General features: G+C 30.1%; 1 protein-coding gene and 1 long non-coding RNA gene across 4 annotated transcripts; one reads left to right on the plus strand and one right to left on the minus strand.

Annotated features, from left to right (window-relative positions):
* Positions 1-2,208: 2,208 nt before the first annotated feature.
* On the plus strand, positions 2,209-13,719 carry LOC133782936 (uncharacterized). 3 transcript variants are annotated; one of them, XM_062222424.1, is made up of 4 exons: positions 2,209-2,358; positions 2,757-2,973; positions 13,220-13,330; positions 13,417-13,719. In XM_062222424.1, the coding sequence occupies exons 2-4, from the start codon at positions 2,837-2,839 to the stop codon at positions 13,502-13,504; spliced, it is 336 nt and encodes a 111-aa protein (XP_062078408.1). In that variant the 5' UTR covers positions 2,209-2,358; positions 2,757-2,836; the 3' UTR covers positions 13,505-13,719. The 3 variants fall into 3 exon arrangements, with proteins under 3 accessions (XP_062078408.1, XP_062078401.1, XP_062078414.1); XM_062222417.1 differs by having other exon boundaries at positions 2,244-2,358; positions 2,453-2,973; XM_062222430.1 differs by lacking the exon at positions 2,209-2,358 and adding an exon at positions 2,455-2,469.
* A 5,171-nt stretch (positions 13,720-18,890) lies between these two features.
* LOC133782961 (uncharacterized) lies at positions 18,891-21,451 on the minus strand. The gene is made up of 4 exons (XR_009870740.1): positions 20,483-21,451; positions 20,328-20,402; positions 19,798-19,859; positions 18,891-19,079 (listed from the first exon to the last, which is right to left on the minus strand). It is a non-coding gene; the product is annotated as an uncharacterized LOC133782961 (long non-coding RNA).
* Positions 21,452-22,365: the final 914 nt, after the last annotated feature.

Here is a 22,365-nt window from a genome sequence, read left to right on the forward strand (position 1 = left end):
GTTCTTGGTTAAATCATTAATGGTTCTTTAATTTTCGCTTGAGTTACAGGATTTGTATTCGGTTTGTGAGTATTATATCGCTATTTCTGCTATTTTCAGCTCTATAATGACTCATATCCTTCGATCTGCCGGTTACTTTATATTTATATCCTTCGATGCAAATCTAACCGTTTAACATAAAAGAAAACACATATAAGGACTCTTACCTGTTGAAGGACTTAGTCCCTAAAAAATGAAGTGAGGGTTTAAAGAATTGCCCTATAATATATATTATTGTGTAAATATATAATATAACTAGTTGATATAGTTAAGATTTGAATTATAATGATATAATCACACAAAAAACTTAAGTTATCTCAAAACTCTCATTTTTTATGTCTTTAATTATTTTTCTTTTTATTTTTTTCTTAAAACATAAAATTGACATGTTTTTTATAATTTAAAAATAATCGGAGATACAAAAATAATCTTATAGTATATATTATCAAATATAAATGGGTTTATACCTTTTTAGACCATGTGTTTTGCCTCATTACCTATTTGGACCATGTGTTTTGATAAATTATTTTTTGGACCATGTGTTTTGTAAAATTGTTCAAATATGCCCCTAAACCTAATTTTGATGAACAAAAAATTGAATATAACAACACAGTTCTTAGGCAGAATGCCTATATTTTTGTTATGAGTTGTTATTTTGATGAATTATTTGTGATTTTAGTTTAAAAAACTTTGATCAAAATCGGATTTAGGGGTTCATTTGAACTATTTTAGAAAACACAGGGTCCAAAAAGTAATTTCTTAAAACACAGGGTCCAAACAAATAATGAGCTAAAACACAGGGTCCAAAAAAATAATGAGCTAAAACACAGGGTCTAAAAAGTAGGGGTGAGCATCTAAACTGGCAAACCGCGGCGACCGACCGCACCGCACCACACTACACCGCAAGCCGCGGTGTCAAAAGTGGAATGGCTCGGTATGATTTGTATCTTAGCTAAACCGCGTGGTGCGGTGCGCAGTTTGGCGGTGTGAAATTTTGGTTTGCACCACTCCGCACCGTATATTTACAAATATGTTAAAAAAAAAAATTAACTTTACATATATACAATTTTTTAGTAACCCAATATGAAACTAGAAGCTCACTTAAATTAGGGTATAACCTTATTCTCTAACACATCATACACAACAACAACTTCTTCCTCTCTCATCTCATTTGCGCCTCCTCCCTATCACCATCTCTATCTCACACATTTTTTAACATACTCACACCATGGAAAACCACCCAAACCACACCGCAAAAAAATGGTTTGGTTTGGTGTAACGAAATCACACCGCACGGTGTGTTCTAGCTACTACACCGCACTTGTGGCGTGGTGTATTAAAAAAAGTTTAAACCGCTCAAACCACATCGTACACACCCCTACTTAAAAGTCATAAACCCAATATAAATTATATATAGGCTATTTAGGATTTTTACCCCCCGAACTATTACCACTACCGTATCGTGCCCCCTAATTTTTTCAGGCCGTTAAAAACTCCCCCCGAAATATTCACAGTAATGTAAAGAATGACTTCCGTTAACTTTCAACACATGTGGCTAACAGAAGGCTGACATGGCTGTTTATATGCTGATGTGTCTTGGCCATGTCAGTGCCATGTGTGTAATTTTAAAATTAAAAAATCTATAATCATATTAAAAATTAGTGAATTAAACACTAAAAAATAGAATTAATAAATTAAACCATTTTTTATACATTAAAAAATATAAAAACCATATTTAAAAACAATAAAATTATACACATGACGCTGACATGGTCATGACACATCAGCATGTAATGAGCCATGTCAGCATTCTTTGTTAAAAGTTAACGAAAGTCCTTCTTTATATTACTGTGAATATTTCGGGGGGAATTTTTAACGGCCTGAAAAAATTAGGGGGCACGATACGGTAGTGGTAATAGTTCGGAGGGTAAAAATCCTAAATAGCCATTATATATATGAAATAAATAGCCATTAATTTAAATTTATGAAATAATATCTAATAAATATAAATTATAAAAATATATAATAAATAGATTTACTGTAAAAGAATTATTTAAAAAAAAAAAGCTAAAACTCAAATTTTCAATTATTTTTTTTTTCTGACTTTTATCAAACAACATATCTGCACAATTTTTTAGAAAGCTTTTAGCTTTTAGACAAAAGAGACTTTAGTGGCCAAAATATTTGATTTATTTTTGTAAGAAAAAAAAAAAGTTGAGATTCTTGTTGGCTTCTCGAGACTTCTATACAGAGCGACTCTTCTTTATTAGGACAACTCTACTTTTTCTCTTCAATCTCACCACTTTTCTCAGCAATCAGGTTTTTCTCGTTGATTTTCTCTTCTTCTGGTTTTCTTTTTGCTGTGTTCTTGGTTAGGTCATTGATGGTTCTTTAATTTTCGCTTGAGTTACAGGGATTTGTATTCGGTTTGTGAGTATTATATCGCTATTTCTGCTACTTTCAGCTCTATAATGACTCATATCCTTCGATCTGCCGGTTACTTTATATTTATTTAATTTTTTTTGTTACTTTCTTTCTGTTTGGAAGCCGAGAAAGTAGAGGAAATGTATGGGTTTTAAGTTAATTGTTAGTAATTATCTTTGATATTTTTATTTGTTGTTTATGTATTTTCTTGGTTACCAAACAGATCTTTTCAGTATTTGATTTGATAGGAAAGGATATGGTTTGTTTGTGATGTTTTTTTTCTTTAACTGAAGCGAACGCGGTAATCAAAGAGAAAAAGACCGCGAAAGGGCTCAAGCCAGGGCTGGTCAAAAGCCCAAGAATCCCAAGAACGATGGAGATGGGTTACTTGAGAATGAAAACTGACTCCGACGCTAATGCTTTCAAAAAGTTCGCCAGCCATTCCATTAAGCTAGCTTCCCTTGGCTTTGGTACCTCATTCCTCGAGTGGGTCGCTTCATTCGCTGCTATGTATGTCCTCTATCGCTCTTTTCATCATATTCATATCTATATACTTGAAAAAAATTCTATTTCTGGATCATTCGAAATTCTATATTCCATACATACATATATCTATACTTTTATGCCAAAAAGACTCACTTCTTTAAATATTAAGTAAATCGCCTTGATCTTGCTCTATCTCACGTTTCAGAATGAGAAGTATCAAGTTCTATAAATAGCACATATTCGCATTTCACACTGCTGTTCTTGCCTTTTTTATTAGACATTTTGATAGATATTTAGAAATGAATACTTGGGTGAGTCTCTTGAGAATTATTATTTAAAAAAAAAAAAATTGTTTTGTTTTTGGTGTCTGAACGTCTTTATCTTATTTGGTATCTGATACTGGGTCGTTAGCTCTATGCTTTTACAATTTTTTTCTTTTAAAAAAAATGATAACCACAGTATAAAATAAATTAAAATAAAAAATATTTTCTTTTACTTTTATTTTATATCACTCGTCAATTCTGGGGAAAAATAAAATGAAAATCTATAAAATCTCATCCTAAAAGAAGTGTCTGACCAAAACCCAGACCCACCCCTGTTTGATGTGTTGGTAAAAATTAAGTGTACATTATTTATAAAATAACAAGTTTCCAAACTCAACTAAGTCAACTTTAGTACAATATGAGAGAACACTACCAATAAAAGATGAGGTAAAATACATATATTTTTATAAAATAGTTATATAACTATTCTACATGTAAAGGAAATTGTTCATGCTTCAACATATTTTTAACTATTTCATTAATCATTTAGAAATATACTTTTCGAATGTAATGTTTAAAAGGGTTGATTTGAATATACCATAATTTGGCTTTATACTTCATCAAAAATAAAGATAAAAAACTTTATAAGAATTAAGTTAGCTTTATATTTTTTTTCGCACAAAATATGTTTTATTGCATATATATATATGCATTACGTTTTTCACTCTAATTGTCTCAAACCATCTATAATTTTAACATGGATATTTGAAAATTAACAAAGACAACAATTCGATGTACTTTTACAAAAGATTTAGTTTTTATTTTTTTATTTTACTTGAGTGCTATTTTGAGCATAATAATTAAATAATGATTGGGACATATTTAAATTGGACATGTTATTTACACACAATGATATGTAATTATTCTAAATCGCACAATTAAAAATATATATGGTTAAAATTTAATACACACAATTTGAGTATTTAGTTTTGACTTTTGATGTGATTTTACAATTTAAGTGATCTTCGAGTAATTCACATCCTATGAGACTTTAGAACTTAATATCACAATCACATATTGATATATATATATAGGATATTTCTGTGGTGCAGCCGTAGAAAACAGCTGCACCGGTGCACCTGTTTTGGTGTAATTCTATTGGCTTGTTTATGTACGGATAAGAATGTTAGTGTGGGCACAACTGTATTGTATATTTTTCGTGTGGTTATTTTTTTTTTATTTCATCACGTGTTATCGTTGATTTTTTGGCATTATTATCCTTCAGACTTTGATGCTTGTTATTAAATTATTATTAATGAAAAAATAAAAAGAAAAAGGTTTGAATCTTCTTCCTTTTGATGATTTTTTTTTCTTTTCATAATTCGGCTAATCTTTCTTTGTATGTATAGTTATTCTTTCATTTTTTTCCAACCCAGTTCATAAAAGAATTACAGAGAGCACCTAATTTTTTTTTACTTTTTTTCTTTCAAATACGTGCACGCGACAATATATGCATTGAGTTCCTGGGGTGGGCATCACCCTTTAGACAATGATTGAATCAATTCAATCAATGAATTCCATTATCATCTCTTTGGGAACATCTAATGCTAAAGTACTTACAATCACAAAATATATATATATATAAAAATACAAAATGAAAACTGTGAATCAATCAGAGCCAGAGGGAGCTTAAAATTTGAAAACTTACACAATGAAAGCATTGGTAGGCGTGTTGGAAGAAAGATAGCTTAGAAGAAGAAAAAATGGTGGTGTCGAAGTTGGTGAGGGATCATCTGAAAAAGATAAAAAAAAAGTTGAATGGTAAGATAAAAAAAAGGTTGAATGGTAAGATATTTGAGTTTTGAAGGAAGATGATAAAGAGTCAGCAAAGGTTGGGTTGGAAAGCTTAGAAATGGTAGCCATGGAGAAAGGCTGAGAAAGAAGTGGAGAAAGAGAAAGTTGGAATCCACCAAAGCACGGTTTGGAAAGGCATGATGAAGACAAGTCAAGAAGAGAGAGAGAATTATTTTAACAACAAAGCAATGGTTAGAAAAAGTGCAGCTAGGGAAAGGTCTAATGTATCTACTGTGCCTCTATAAAGTTTTGACCATTGATTAGAATATCAATGGTATGCAATTGAGCCGCACTGGTATTGAGTTGTTAAAAAGTCTGACAGTATATATATCAAAGCCATTCCATTCATCTAACGGTGAAAAAAAAAAGAGTATCCACCGGTGCAGACGTTTTTCCGTCTCCACTTAAATCGTCTGCACCGGTGGAGACTTTTTTTTTTCACCGTTAGATGAATTGAACGGCTTAGATATATATATACTGTCAGACTTTTTAACAGCTCAATACCAATGCGGCTCAATTGCATACCATTGATATTCTAATCAATGGCCAAAACTTTATAGAGGCACAGTAGACCTTTCCCTAGCTGCACTTTTTATAACCATTGCTTTGTTGTTAAAATAATTCTTTCTCTCTCTTCTTGACTGATCTTCATCATGCCTTTCCAAACCGTGCTTTGGTGGATTCCAACTTTCTCTCTCTCCACTTCTTTCTCAGCCTTTAGCCATAGCTACCATTTCTAAGCTTTCCAACACAACCCTTGTTGACTCTTTATCACATTCCTTCAAAACTCAAATATCTTACCATTCAACCTTTTTTTTATCTTACCATTCAACCTTTTCTTTTATCTTTTTCAGATCATCCCTCACCAACTTCGACACCACCTTTTCTTCTTCTTCTAAGCTATCTTTCTTCCAACACGCCCACCAACGCTTTCATTGTGTAAGATTTCAAATTTTAAGCTCCATCTGGCTCTGATTTATTCATAGTTTTCATTTTGTATTTTTATATATATATACATATTTTGTGATTATAAGTACTTTAACATTAGATGTTCCCAAAGAGATGGTAATGAAATTTATTGATTGAATTGATTCAATCATTGTCTAAAGGGTGATGCCCACCCCAGGAACTCAATGCATATATTGTCGCGTGCACGTATTTGAAAGTAAAAAAAAATTAGGTGCTCTCTGTAATTCTTTTATGAACTGGGTTGGAAAAAGATGAAAGAATAACTATACATGCAAAGAAAAATTAGCCGAGTTATGAAAAGAAAAAAAAAATCATCAAAAGGAAGAAAATTCAAACTTTTTTCATTAATAATAATTTAATAACAAGCATTAAAGTCTGAAGGATAATAATGCCAAAAAATCAACCGATAACATGTGATGAAATAAAAAAAAATAACCACACGAAAAAAATACAATACAGTTGTGCCCACACTAACATTCTTATCCGTACATAAACAAGCCAATAGAATTACACCAAAACAGGTGCACTGGTGCAGCTGTTTTCTACCGCTGCACCACAGAAATATCTTATATATATATTAATATCTATAAATTAGTAATACAATCAAATTTTTTTTATGCTTTAACTTTATATCTGTAAGACTTTTTAATTCATTATTTTATTATTATTTTTAACTATCAACAATAAAAATTATTACTTTTTATATATTTACAATAATCAACTTTTGTAATTGTGCATTGGAATTAGTAAGTACTTTTAGTTTTGGACAAATATTTCAAATTTGTTTTCTTTTTGTATTAATATTTGGTGTATACATATCAAATAAGAAGAATTTGATTTTTTTTCTTAGAAAATGATGTGTTAGTAAAAATTAATTGTACATTATTTATAAAACAACAAGTTTACTAAGTCAACTTTAATATAATACGAGAGAACACTACCAATAATAGATGAGGTAAAATATATATATTTTTATAAAATAGTAAATTGGCATTACAACATTACAATTAAATTTATTTTATGCTTTAACTCTATACCTAACAGGACCATTGAGATCTCTTAAAGCTTCACTTATAATAAATAGTAGAGCTCGTGAAAACCACGTAAAGTCATCTCTATTAAAGAATCCATAATTGGCTAATTGATCAGCAACTTGGTTTCCTTCCCGATAAATATGCGAAACAATTACGTCCATCATTTGGATTAGTTGTAATGTGTGCTGCCATTCTTCTCTGATTGTGCTTGGAACATCGGTTTTATTATTTATTATCATCGATACTGTGAGAACCGAGTCGACCTCCAACCATACACGGTGCCATTGGTTTACAAAGGCAACGTGTATGGCTTTAATGACTCCATACAATTCAGCCTCGAGCGGAATTTTATTTCCAAAGAATGAACTAAAAGCTCCAAGGATTGCGCCTGTCGAGTCTCGAAAAACACCGCCACAACTTGCTTGCTTTGAACCGCCCCTCGCAGCACCGTCGGTATTAATTTTGATGAAATTTGGTGGTGGTGGAAACCAACTAACTTCATGAATTTGTAACTTCCTCTCTACCTGTAATATTAAATAAGTATAATTATTAAATAACTTTCATATTAAATTTCATCATAGTATTAATTGAATTATTTGACCTAATTAATTTTGTACCTTAGCAGGAGATTTTGGTAAAGTGGCCAACTCCTCAAAACCATTGGATCCCCAAGAATGTCTATATCGACATGTTTCACCTCTTTGACATTGTCCAACAGCCCAATATTTGCATAGAGTACTTTCATTATTATTGTGAGAATACAGTGCCATGTCTATGTGTGTCTGTAGTTGAATGTTGAAATCAAAGAGAATGATCAGAATATATATAAGATATTTTTAAAACATAAATTTCAAATTTTTTTAAATAAAATAAAAGATAATTATTTAAGTTTAATCAATTAACTAACTAACTATTTAACAATAAAATAAAATAGACACACAAAATAAGCCAACGACCAAAAAGAAATCTGCTTGGGATTTTTGGAATATTTGAAATATTTAAAATATTTATTTCAAGTTTTAAAGTTTTCAAAAGGATTTATTGTAGATTTTTAAAAGATTATATAATATTTATTTGAAAATTGTAGGATTTACTTTGATTTAATATCCTCCAATGAGAGGATGACACTTAATATTTGTTTTTTTAAGTGACCATGAGTTTTTAAATTCCTTCAAAAATCCATTATATCTTTTTGAACATCTTATAAATTTTATTTTATATATTTAATTTTTTTAATATGGGTACTTTTTGCTATAATCAATTTAAAAAAAAAAAAAAGAGTGCAACAAATTTATAATATTAATAATTTTCACCGTATATATCTTTATTATTTAATAGATTTATTTACTTAGTACTATCTAAAAACAAATATACACCTACACTAAATAAAATATTTATTTATTTGTTTCGATGTTTATAAAAAGTTTATTCATTTTCTTGTTTTTAATTTTTCCCTTCCTTCCTATATTTTAATTTTTCATATAACTAATATCAAATATAGGAAAAAGTTTAATTTTTCCTATATTTTAATATCAAATATTCTCATATAACTAACATAAGATGTGAAAAAGTATAATTTTTAGATAATTTTTAAATTAAATATGAAAAAAAAAAAACACACAAAAAGTATTTTTCCCTTTATTTGTTAATTATTTTTAGTTGGGATTTATCTGAAGTGGCCATAGACTAATTTGGATGTCGGCCCAAATATCTACCTACAAAGGTATTTTTTCATTTATACACATATAATATAAAATAACTACAAAAATCACATATAACTTTTTATTTATAAAATAAATTGATACGTCATCAAAATATATTAAATTTTAAAAATAATAAACCAAAAGTTTACGGAACCTCGAATTTTGCATCTTTTTTTAGTTTTCAAAAGTAACGTTTTTGTTATTTACAATATGCTGATAAGATACTGATTGGTTACTTTTTTTTTTAAAAAAAAACTTAATTTTTAGACCATATTATTTTATATACATTTTAGTTACCTCTAAAGCTTATTTGTAGAAAATCTATTATCTTAAAATACCAATTAGTCGTTTTTATGTTATATTATAATGTCTTATTAGTTAAGATACATTTACGTTGCCTTTGAGCCTATTTTAATAACTAATGATGTACAATAAAGTATAACAAATACTATTCAAAAATTAATATTAAGAGACTTGAATGTATATTTTTCATTATAATTTGAAAGTAATTTCTAAGTTTTTTCTTTTTGTTTGATTAATAAAAATCTACTATTACTCACATATAAATTACATGAGTGACTCAAGTAGTATGCTAAAAGTAAATTTTGCTAATAAGCTATATGATAACTTATTATACTTTATTGAAACTCATTAGTTTCATAAAAAAAATATTATTTTTATAAAAAAGTAATCGATTGGTATCTGCATCGTAAGTAACCAAAATGTTACTTATGAAAATCTTGAAATTCCGTAAATTTTCTATTTCATATAAATTATTTTATAAATTTAGTATTTTCTTTATGAAGTAGCAAAGTATTTTTGTAAATAAAAGTTGTAGGTGATTTTTGCAATTAAAACGCAAAATCTCACATAAAATGTAAATTTCTCATCCACACACCCATGAAATAAATGAACGGTTGGATTTGCAATAGGCTGGCTCAGACTAACCTCGTGAACATACAGTTGGAAAGCTTGAGGGGATATTTGGTATAAGGGTTTTACTTGGTGGGTTTTGCTGGAGATAGGTTAAGAATAAGATAATCTCAAACTTAGAGCATCTCCAATGGAGTGCCAAATTGATGATGCATTGTTAAAATATAGCTTACTTTAAAAAATTGCTCAAATGGTGCGCCAAAAGCTATGTCAAATTTGTCACATTCTAAAAGTTATTGGCATACAATATAACATGATGCATATTTTGCAGCACTGTAATTACTCCACTTTTTATTTACTTTTATGTCATTTTTATTATTTTAGTATTAATTTTAATAATTGCCATTAAATGCAAGACTTTTTAACTCATTATTTTATTATTATCTTTTTAACTATCAACAATAAAAAAATATATTTTTTTACTTTTTATATATTTACAATAAATATCAAATGAGCATTAATGAATGATTGATTTTTGCATCAACTTTTACCATTGTGCATTGGAGCATAGTATTAAAAATTGTGTCAAATATACATCATATTTATTTTTTGTGCCAAATATAGCACAATATTTACATCACGCATTAGAGATGTTCTTAAGTATTCAAAGAGTTTGAGATAAAAAAAAAAAAACACACTAAAATTGGGATCCCCTAAACATAAAACTTTTACTAAAAATCAGACCAAACATAAATTTGGTTACACATTCCCATTTGAAGAACCCAAATCCCATAACAAACACCTACTTAGGGTCATTTTGGTATAGTTGTGTTGTGGAGAAAATCAGTTGTAGCTATGCTGTGGGGAAAACAGCTGCAGTTATGCTATGGGAAAAAGTTATTGAGCGTTTGGTAAATTACAAATTTTAATGTGCTGTGAGTTGAAAAAATTGTATCTCGAAGTCATATTTATTTTATTAAAACAAATTCATATTTTTATGATAAGACACTAATAAAATTACCATAAATAAAAATATTATATTATATAATATATATTATTGTGTAAATATATAATATAACTAGTTGATATAGTTAAGATTTGAATTATAATGATAATGATATTATAATCTTATTAATGATATAATCACACAAAAAACTTAAGTTATCTCAAAACTCTCATTTTTTATGTCTTTAATTATTTTTCTTTTTATTTTTTTCTTAAAACATAAAATTGACATGTTTTTTATAATTTAAAAATAATTGGAGATACAAAAATAATCTTATAGTATATATTATCAAATATAAATGGGTTTATACATTTTTAGACTCTGTGTTTTGCCTCATTACCTATTTGGACTATGTGTTTTGATAAATTATTTTTTTGGACCCTGTGTGTTTGTAAAATAGTTCAAATAGGCCCCTGAACCTGATTTTGATGAACAAAAAATTGAATATAACAACACAGTTCTTAGGCATAATGTCTATATTTTTGTTATGAGTTGTTATTTTGATGAATTATTTGTGTTTTTAGTTTAAAAAACTTTGATCAAAATCGGATTTAGGGGTCTATTTGAACTATTTTAGAAAACACAGGGTCCAAAAAGTAATTTCTTAAAACACAGGGTCCAAACAAATAATGAGCTAAAACACAGGGTCCAAACAAATAATGAGCTAAAACACAGGGTCTAAAAAGTAGGGGTGAGCATCTAAACCGGCAAACCGCGGCGACCGACCGCACCGCACCACACTACACCGCAAGCCGCGGTGTCAAAAGTGGAATGGTTCGGTATGATTTGTATCTTAGCTAAACCGCACGGTGCGGTGTGCAGTTTGGCGGTGTGAAATTTTGGTTTGCACCACACCGCACCGTATATTTACAAATATGTTAAAAAAAAAATTAACTTTACATATATACAATTTTTTAGTAACCCAATATGAAACTAGAAGCTCACTTAAATTAGGGTATAACCTTATTCTCTAACACATCATACACAACAACAACTTCTTCCTCTCTCATCTCATTTGCGCCTCATCCCTATCACCATCTCTATCTCACACATTTTTTAACATACTCACACCATGGAAAACCACCCAAACCACACCGCAAAAAATGGTTTGGTTTGGTTTGGTTTGGTATAACGAAATCACACCGCACGGTGTGTTCTAGCTACTACACCGCACTTGTGGCGTGGTGTATTAAAAAGAGTTTAAACCACTCAAACCACATCGTACACACCCCTACTTAAAAGTCATAAACCCAATATAAATTATATATAGGCTATTTAGGATTTTTACCCCCCGAACTATTACCACTACCGTATCGTGCCCCCTAATTTTTTTAGGCCGTTAAAAACTCCCCCCGAAATATTCACAGTAATGTAAAGAAGGACTTCCGTTAACTTTCAACACATGTGGCTAACAGAAGGCTGACATGACTGTTTATATGCTGATGTGTCTTGGCCATGTCAGCGTCATGTGTGTAATTTTAAAATTAAAAAATCTATAATCATATTAAAAATTAGTGAATTAAACACTAAAAAATAGAATTAATAAATTAAACCATTTTTTATACATTAAAAAATATAAAAACCATATTTAAAAACAATAAAATTATACACATGACGCTGACATGGCCAAGACACATCAGCATGTAATGAGCCATGTCAGCATTCTGTGTTGAAAGTTAACGGAAGTCCTTCTTTACATTACTGTGAATATTTCGGGGGGAATTTTTAACGGCCTGAAAAAATTAGGGAGCACGATACGGTAGTGGTAGTTCGGAAGGTAAAAATCCTAAATAGCCATTATATATATGTTAAAGTGGTTTGTTAATTTAAATTTATGAAATAATATCTAATAAATATAAATTATAAAAATATATAATAGATAGATTTACTGTAAAAGAATTATTTAAAAAAAAAAAGCTAAAACTCAAATTTTCAATAATTTTTTTTTCTGACTTTTATCAAACAACATATCTGCACAATTTTTTAGAAAGCTTTTAGCTTTTAGACAAAAGAGACTTTAGTGGCTAAAATATTTGATTTATTTTTGTAACAAAAAAAAAAAAAGTTGAGATTCTTGTTGGCTTCTCGTGACTTCTATACAGAGCGACTCTTCTTTATTAGGACAACTCTACTTTTTCTCTTCAATCTCACCACTTTTCTCAGCAATCAGGTTTTTCTCGTTGGTTTTCTCTTCTTCTGGTTTTCTTTTTGCTGTGTTCTTGGTTAGATCATTGATGGTTCTTTAATTTTCGCTTGAGTTACAGGGATTTGTATTCGGTTTGTGAGTATTATATCGCTATTTCTGCTACTTTCAGCTCTATAATGACTCATATCCTTCGATCTGCCGGTTACTTTATATTTATTTGATTTTTTTTGTTACTTTCTTTCTGTTTGGAAGCCGAGAAAGTAGAGGAAATGTATGGGTTTTAAGTTAATTGTTAGTAATTATCTTTGATATTTTTATTTGTTGTTTATGTATTTTCTTGGTTACCAAACAGATCTTTTCAGTATTTGATTTGATAGGAAAGGATATGGTTTGTTTGTGATGTTTTTTTTCTTTAACTGAAGCGAACGCGGTAATCAAAGAGAAAAAGACCGCGAAAGGGCTCAAGCCAGGGCTGGTCAAAAGCCCAAGAATCCCAAGAACGATGGATTGACCCCCGAACAACGCCGAGAAAGGTATACTCTTTGCTTGATCCATAAGCTTCAGTTATTTGATTCAAAATTTTCTTAATTCAAAATTTTCTTTCCTTATGGTTGGGCAGAGATGCGAAAGCACTCCAGGAGAAGTTAGCTAGAAAATCTGCACAGACTGGAGGAGGAAAAAATGGTGTTCTTGGAGGTAAAAACTAGAGTGGGAATTCATTATGAGCATTTAGGTTAGATTTGTGGGAATATCGTATTGAATTAGATGTGAAATTGTCTTGGTTTCTGGTCATGTAGTTTATGCCATTCGAGATGAACAATTGATTGTGTTGTTGGCCTTGTAAGGCATTGATGTTGGCTATTAACTAAACCTTTCACTTCTTATAATAATATGATTTGGAATGAGATTGTTTTTGTACAAAGAGTTTGCGTTGGTGAAACTTTTTATTCAAATCTAGGGGTATTGGAAATAAGTAATAGACTGTTTTCGGCCATTGTTCTTCTGTGCATTCATCGTAGTGATTTGTTAGGAGTCTTATAATGTTAAATCCTTATGATTTGAAAGAGTATTTATACTGATTTGTTGGTTCTCGAGGCTAGTAATGTTTTTTCAAATCGTTAGGAGTCTCATAATGTTAAATCCTTATGATTTGAAAGAGTATTTATACTGATTTGTTGGTTCTCGAGTCTACTAATGTTTTTTCAAATCATTAGGAGTCTCATAATGTTAAATCCTTATGATTTGAAAGAGTATTCATACTGATTTGTTGGTTCTCGAGTCTAGTAATGTTTTTTCAAATCGTTTGGAGTCTCATAATGTTAAATCCTTATGATTTGAAAGAGTATTCATGCTGATTTGTTGGTTCTCGAGTCTAGTAATGTTTTTTCAAATCGTTAGGAGTCTCATAATGTTAAATCCTTGCAATTTGAAAGAGTATTCATACTGATTTGTTGGTTCTCGAGTCTAGTAATGTTTTTTCAAATCGTTAGGAGTCTCATAACGTTAAATCCTTATGATTTGAAAGAGTATTATGAGATTTGTGGATCAACAAAAGGTTACAATGAATGTACAGTGTAACAATGGCAGAAGAATATTCAGGCGCGAAGGTGATTTCATTTTTTTTAGGGTTCCTTTTTTAAATTTGTTAATTTAACATTCTACCAACACAAATTTTGGAGAAACATTCTAACATCAACTCCTTTACTTCATACCCTTTAGAAAGATTGTATATGAATTAGTTATCACTTAGAAGTTGTTTGGTAAATTTGGAAGAAAAAAAAAATGAAGTCGTTTTCCTTGCCTCTCTCTCTCCTCTTTGTCAATGGAATGTCAAATTTGTTATGTATTGATTTTACTTTTATGTCATTTTTATTATTTTAATATGATTATTATTTTTAATAAATATTAAATGATCATCAATCAAAGATTGATTTTTGCATCATTGCAATTGTGTATTGAAACTAAAAATTATGTGAAATATATCACATACTTATGGATTTTTGTGTGAGGAATATAAAACAATATTAATGATTGAATAATCTAATCTTAAAACAAAAGAACAAGGTCTAAAAACCAAAATAATACATTAAAATTAGAACAAGGTCTAAAAAACAAAAGAACACATTAAAATTAGAACAAGGTCTAAAAAACAAAAGAATACATTAAAATTAGAACAAGGTCTAAAAAACAAAAGAATACATTAAAATTAGAACAAGGTCTATGGTAAAGAAGAAGATAAAAAATAAGGTCTAAAAAAAGAGACATAAGAAGAAGAAGAAGTGCTAGTTGGAAGTTGAAGCTTTAGTTTGGTCGACCCATGTAATAGGAGTGGGATTGTGAGGAGCCTCACTGAGTCGCTTGGCTAGTTTAAGTGATTCCCATTGTGAAGATCTATAGAGCTTGTTGTGAGCCTCCTCCAAAGCCATACGAGAGATTGGATTTTTGGATTCTGTGTAAGATTTGAGTATGGCACCTCTCCAATTCTTGTTTCTTGTTATTTCCTTGGCTGTGTCTCGAACCAATGCCTCGGTCGTCCTATCCATTGATCAATCAATCAATGAACCAAATCAATAAATGAATCAATGGTTTGGTTTGGTTGAATCAATGGTTTGGTTTTGGTTTTGGTTTTGGTTTGGTTGAATCGATGGTTTGGTTTTGGTTTTGGTTTGGTTGAATCAATGGTTTGGTTTTGGTTTGGTTGAATCAATGGATTGGTTTTGGTTTGGTTGAATCAATGGATTGGTTAATGAGTTTGGAATGATCTATATATAGGCCTAATTTAAAATATTCGGTTAAGATATTAATGTTTTTAAAATTTGAAATAAATTCTGTTAGATTTTTTTGTTAATATGGGCTAACAAGAAATCAAATTATTATCCGGATGTATTTTATATTTTATATTTTATATTTAATAGATTTATTCTCTTATTATTAAAATAGTGAGTACGTGTCTCTAAAAACAAATATTCATTTTCGTTTTAATTTTATTTTTTCTTCTTATTCTTTTAATTCCAAAACCTGAAATATGTAGTTTAAATTTCAAATTTTATAATATTAAAACGTATTAGTTTGCAGTATATAAATATATATTATAATTTATTACTATTATTATAATTATAGTTATACTTGATATATCTTATTTTATTATTTTGACTCCTAATTTTTTTTAGTACATTTGTCCAAGGTCTAGACCATTTAACAATTATACATTTTTAAAAATTATCGAGAAACAATGTCAAATATTTAGGAAAAAATTAAATGAGACTTTAAAAAAAATAAAATTAAATGAGACTTTTTTAAAATAATGTATTATTTTTAAGTCTTAATTATATTTTAAAAGAATTAAATCCTAATTTAAATTTTAAAAAAAAAAGTAGACATAATGTATTTTTTAGTACAATATATTGGATTATGGTTTTTTTGAGTAAAATAAGGCATAAATAAAGTATTTTTACTACAAATAATGGAAGATTTTGAACGGATGCCAAAATAAATGTATTTTTACCATTAAAAGAAGTGGACGAAAGGTATTTTTATTGCTAAAATTTAGAATAAGGTATTTTTGAGTCCAATAATGTATAAATAATGTCTTTTTGCTGCAAATTTTCCAAAACAAAACATCAATTTTCTTTTCTAGCTCTCGTAAATATACTTTATTTTATTTATATATATATTTAGATTATAAATCGCCTGAAATAATTGTAGTAATTAGTTTTTTTTTAAAATTATTTATTACAAAAAAAAAAACAACTAGGTGGGGTCGTGATCTGACCAGTTTCAATTGCTAGCAGGTAGGATCGGATCTCGACACCTTGTTCTCCAACACAGCAGATTTGGGACTCTTTAAGTTAGTCCATCTACAAATGCGATAAGTAGGTGCTGGGTTGTATATACACATGGACAAATCTCTCAAGTTCTTAATTGTTTCATACACCCAAACTTGGAATACAAAAGGACAACTCTTTAACACATACAGGCACCAAACCTTAGAATCATTTCTACTCTGGTTTTTTTTTGGTGTTCTTTAAGTTTTTTCCCTTAGTCCCAGAACAAAGAGACCTCAACGTGGCATTGAAAGTCAATCTACCCCAAGGGAACGTCTCACACTCATCGGATCCAACTAGGTTTATCAATTCCTCATGTACATTTTTGTCCTTCTCTTTGCTAAGAAAAAAATTGGTAATAAGATATAGCTTAGCAAATTTAACAGCAACAAGATCATTGTTAAACACAGCAGCTAGGGTCGGATCTCGACACCTTGTTCTCCAACACAGCAGATTTGGGACTCTTTAAGTTAGTCCATCTACAAATGCGATAAGTAGGTGCTGGGTTGTATATACACATGGACAAATCTCTCAAGTTCTTAATTGTTTCATACACCCAAACTTGGAATACAAAAGGACAACTCTTTAACACATACAGGCACCAAACCTTAGAATCGTTTCTACTCTGGTTTTTTTTTGGTGTTCTTTAAGTTTTTTCCCTTAGTCCCAGAACAAAGAGACCTCAACGTGGCATTGAAAGTCAATCTACCCCAAGGGAACGTCTCACACTCATCGGATCCAACTAGGTTTATCAATTCCTCATGTACATTTTTGTCCTTCTCTTTGCTAAGAAAAAAATTGGTAATAAGATATAGCTTAGCAAATTTAACAGCAACAAGATCATTGTTAAACACAGCAGCTAGGGTCGGATCTCGACACCTTGTTCTCCAACACAGCAGATTTGGGACTCTTTAAGTTAGTCCATCTACAAATGCGATAAGTAGGTGCTGGGTTGTATATACACATGGACAAATCTCTCAAGTTCTTAATTGTTTCATACACCCAAACTTGGAATACAAAAGGACAACTCTTTAACACATACAGGCACCAAACCTTAGAATCGTTTCTACTCTGGTTTTTTTTTGGTGTTCTTTAAGTTTTTTCCCTTAGTCCCAGAACAAAGAGACCTCAACGTGGCATTGAAAGTCAATCTACCCCAAGGGAACGTCTCACACTCATCGGATCCAACTAGGTTTATCAATTCCTCATGTACATTTTTGTCCTTCTCTTTGCTAAGAAAAAAATTGGTAATAAGATATAGCTTAGCAAATTTAACAGCAACAAGATCATTGTTAAACTTATCAACGACAAACCTCTTCTTAATAGAATCAAAATTAATCTGTTGATCAGGAAAATACCTATCACACATCCCATTGGGCATCTTGGCAAACCTAGATATATCACAATCACCAACACAGTTTAAGCCAGAAATCAAAGCAAACTCACCTAACCCAAATCTAACCCTCCTCCCACCAATCAAAAACCACATCTCATCATTGTTTGGCCGTTTGATTTCTCTAAGTAAAACCTGGTGAACTACTTGAGATTGATATTCAAAAGACTGAATATCAATAAAATGCCCAACACAAGACTTTTTAAAAATTTCCTTCAGCGCATTAGTCAATGTCTCATTAATAATCTTTATTACATCATAATGAGATGTGTAGATTAACCTCCCACCCGGTCTATTCTCGAGTCTGAAAAAAAATTCTCAAAAAAAAAAATTAAATAAAACAAGTTGCTATGAACAAAAATTTAACACATAAAAAATAAAACTAAATAAAAAAACTTAAAATTAAAAAATAGACAAGAATTTTAAATTATGAAACAACAAACAAGTGCAAAAAAAATGAGAAAAATAAACAAATGCAAATAAATAAAAAAATAAACAAAAATGTAAAATTTCTGAAAACAAATGAAATAACATACAATTGCAAAAAAATAATAAATAAAAGCCGTCTCATAGAAATACACCAAAATAATACCTACATTAGAACACTATAACTTTCTATTATGATAAAATTCTTAAATAAAGAAAAAAAAAATACTTACTTGTTCAAGAACCAAAAAAAATATACATAAAAAAAACAAACATTTATCAATGGGGATTCAGGTGTAACACCCTCACTTATTTTAGTTTAAACCATATTTGAGGTGTTACGTTTTAAAACTATATCATAATTTATTTCTGCGGAAGTCTGGACATTTTTTTATTTTTTTTTAAACTTGAAAACTTATTTCACATTATTTACATTAAACATAAAGTGTGTCTCAAACATATTATACATAAGTATTAAATAACCCAATTTATTTTCAAAACATAACTTCACACTTTATTACAAACATCTCACTGATAACTGAAATAACCCACAAAAAGGTCGATGTGTTCATATGTACAAATCAGGGTCAGGACCATGCTTCAGTTCTCCTCATATCATTCACATATTTCTTTCTCTACCTGCAACACAAGACAACTGTGAGCCTAAAGCTCAGTAAGCAAAGTAATGCATGCAATGCTAATGATTACCCAATATCAATGGTCATACACAACTTGTTTTTAAATTTTGGGCCCCTTAATATTGTGCACACTGTATGAATTGGTCAATGCCTGGAGGGCTTGTTACACATACAATATAAAATCCCATGGGTTCTCCTCCGGCTAGCCATCACCACAGTAGGGCACATTAAAAACCTTATTCCATCGTTGCCCCGTCGGGCTCAAGAGTTAAGGCGGCCACACACTGTGGTGTCAATACATATAACAATAACTCATATGGAGGAGAAATAAAAACGGAAACATGGCAAACAATATAATTGGTTCACTAAAACCTAGCCCAAATTATTGGGCAGCCACTATAAGCCTACTATAGGCCTCCGTTTACACTTATTAACACTTTCATTTGCCTTTTCAAAACAGTGGCACTGAACTTAAACTTCTTATAACAACTTTCTTTTATGTTGCACAAAACTTGCAAAGGCATCATATAATTAATCATCATAATATCATGCATGGTCTTATATCATATAATAATTTACCATATCACTATTATGCCATGCATACAAATTTATGATGAAGTGTCACTGTATGTTAATACCACTTACTCACAAAATATTCATATAATGCATACTTTCACATAACACATAATTCTTGTGTTGCAGTTGAGTACTTTACTTACCTTTTGTCCAAAATATAGTTCACCGTGTAACAAGTGGTGTCTTAGGTATTGATGTGCTTATCCTGACAATGGCATGGATTTCTCATCATAATGAAGGCAGTAAGACATTGAACTCTCATTTAAAAATACCCATAAAACATCATATCAAATTTCATACCCAAAACATGCCTAAAATGCCTTAAACCACCTAGATCGAGCATTAGATTTATCTTAGACATTTGGAGAAATTTTGACAGAGTTTCCCCTTAATTTTAGCTATCCTCAAATATCAAAATCAACCAATAATCAACATTAAATAACCTGCCATAACCATATATCTCAAATACCAACATGATTCATCATAATGTTATCATATACCGATTTTGATAAAATTCTTATCTCCTAGATCATCACCCAAATTAAATGAGTCTCCACATATATTCAAACATTTATAAACATATATACTCTCTTATAAACTCAATCAAATAACCAAAAATCATCTTGTACTCCAAGAACCCCAAAAACCTCATAAAACACAAAATTTCACTTACCGAGCAACTTTTCGGCAAAGACAATCTCTTCAAGCTTTTCTAAACCTCAAACCACTTGGAAACCCCAAGAAATATCTTAAAAAGGATAAAACACCATATATAAGCTCTCAGAAAAATTCAAAAACATAGTTTAACTTCCAAGTACAAGAACTTACCATAAAAAGGCTAGAACTAAGCTTAATCTACTTCTTTGGCTTTGCTTTCACTTGGATCTCCTTATAATTTCTTCAAACCAGCCAAGAAATGGTTTTTGGTTTTCTTTTCTCTCTGTTTTTCAGAATAATGGTCGTGCAAAGTGATAAGGTTGATGAAAATTCCTTATTTTCAATGATTTAGCCTTATTGTCAAAAGTTGACACCTTTCATCTCATCATTTCACCTTTTGACTTATGAAAACCTTATCACTTCAATAATTTCGACTTAATCATCTGCTAGGCCTATTATCCTTATGTGTAAAACACTCACACCAAACCTTAGGTCCATATGACTTCATACCCAATAGTTATGCTTACCCGATCGAGCGTAGCGCACTTATGCTAAGCTCGTTTTGACTTTGCATCAATACCACTGATTATGTATACCTCCCATCAAGAATTGATCTAATGGTTCTAAAACCATTTTTACATCATCAATGAGACCTTAATCATACCTCGATTACATTTGGTAAATCCATAAATACTCAATTTTACACCGAAATACTAGTAATCAACATTGTACTATTTTTCACTACTTAACCTATTTTGCCTTCTATATCTCACTTTCATCACTTAATTCCATGCCTTGTCCATATTTTTCATACTTTCTTATATCTTGAGCACATCAAACACCCATAAAAGACAACTCAAATGCCACAAGGTTAATAATATTGAGCATACATATAGACATCACATACACAACTTTTATACTTATACATGAAAACACTTATAAGAATATGCATATGCTCAAATTATACATATTGTATGATATGTAATGCAATGCAATCATGTGATTATTGGCTATATTATATCAAAATAATGTGGGTGCTACATCAGGGATTGGGTCGGAATCAGAAACCGAGTCTTGAACGAGCACAACTTCATTACCAATTTTCAACTTCTTGTTAGTTCCAGGTTTAACAGAAGGAGGTGATCTAGTTTTCATCTTCTTTAGAGTTGCATACATCTTCACACTTGGGGGGAATCTCTCTCATTATCAAACTCGTCGGTTTCAAAGTCATCATGGATTGGACCATCCTTCTTCGGCGACTCAATGAATAGAGTGTCTCCGGCACTCCGAGTTGAGACCATGGCAATGGACAAGGAAAAATAAAAAATAGGTTTAGGTGTAAGGGTTCACGGTAAGGAATGGAAAATAGAAGGAAGTATGGGGTTTTATTTTTGAAATGGGAAAACAAGCTTTTTCTAGGCAAACGAAATGACAGAAGAACAAAAATGAGTTTGGGGGTAAAGGATCACGGTAAAGAATAGAAAGAGGAGGAGGTTTGGGGTTTTGTTTTTTAAATGAGAAAAAAGCTTTTTTTGGGGAAACAAAATGGCAAATAATACAATATCAGTATTAGAAATACAATATACAATCATAGTAATTAAAATACAAAAACGATTAGGATATGTATATATAAAAATGAAAATATGTTGAAAGGTATTAATATAGTAAATAAAAAAAATATTGTAATGAATTGTGAAAAAAATCCCACATTTTTGTTGCATATATAATATTAATAATTTTCACCGTATATATCTTTATTATCTAATAGATTTATTTATGGTAAAGATTATGAGTTTGGAATTTGGATTGGAATGATGGCACTGAGGCATAATTTAAAATTTAAAATATTCAGTTAAGGTTTTAATTTTGATTTTGATTTTTATTAAAATCGGCCAAATGGGAGGATGACACTTGACTATTTGTTTTTAAAATCTGAACATTTATATTCTTAAATAAATATTATTTAAATTTTGAAATAAATTTTGTTGTAGAATTTTTTTTAATATGCGGCATTTTTTAAAAAGAAATCAAATTAATAATATTAATAATTTTCA

This window comes from Humulus lupulus, chromosome 1 (genome assembly GCF_963169125.1).
Source record: "Humulus lupulus chromosome 1, drHumLupu1.1, whole genome shotgun sequence".
Taxonomy (NCBI): Eukaryota; Viridiplantae; Streptophyta; class Magnoliopsida; order Rosales; family Cannabaceae; genus Humulus; species Humulus lupulus.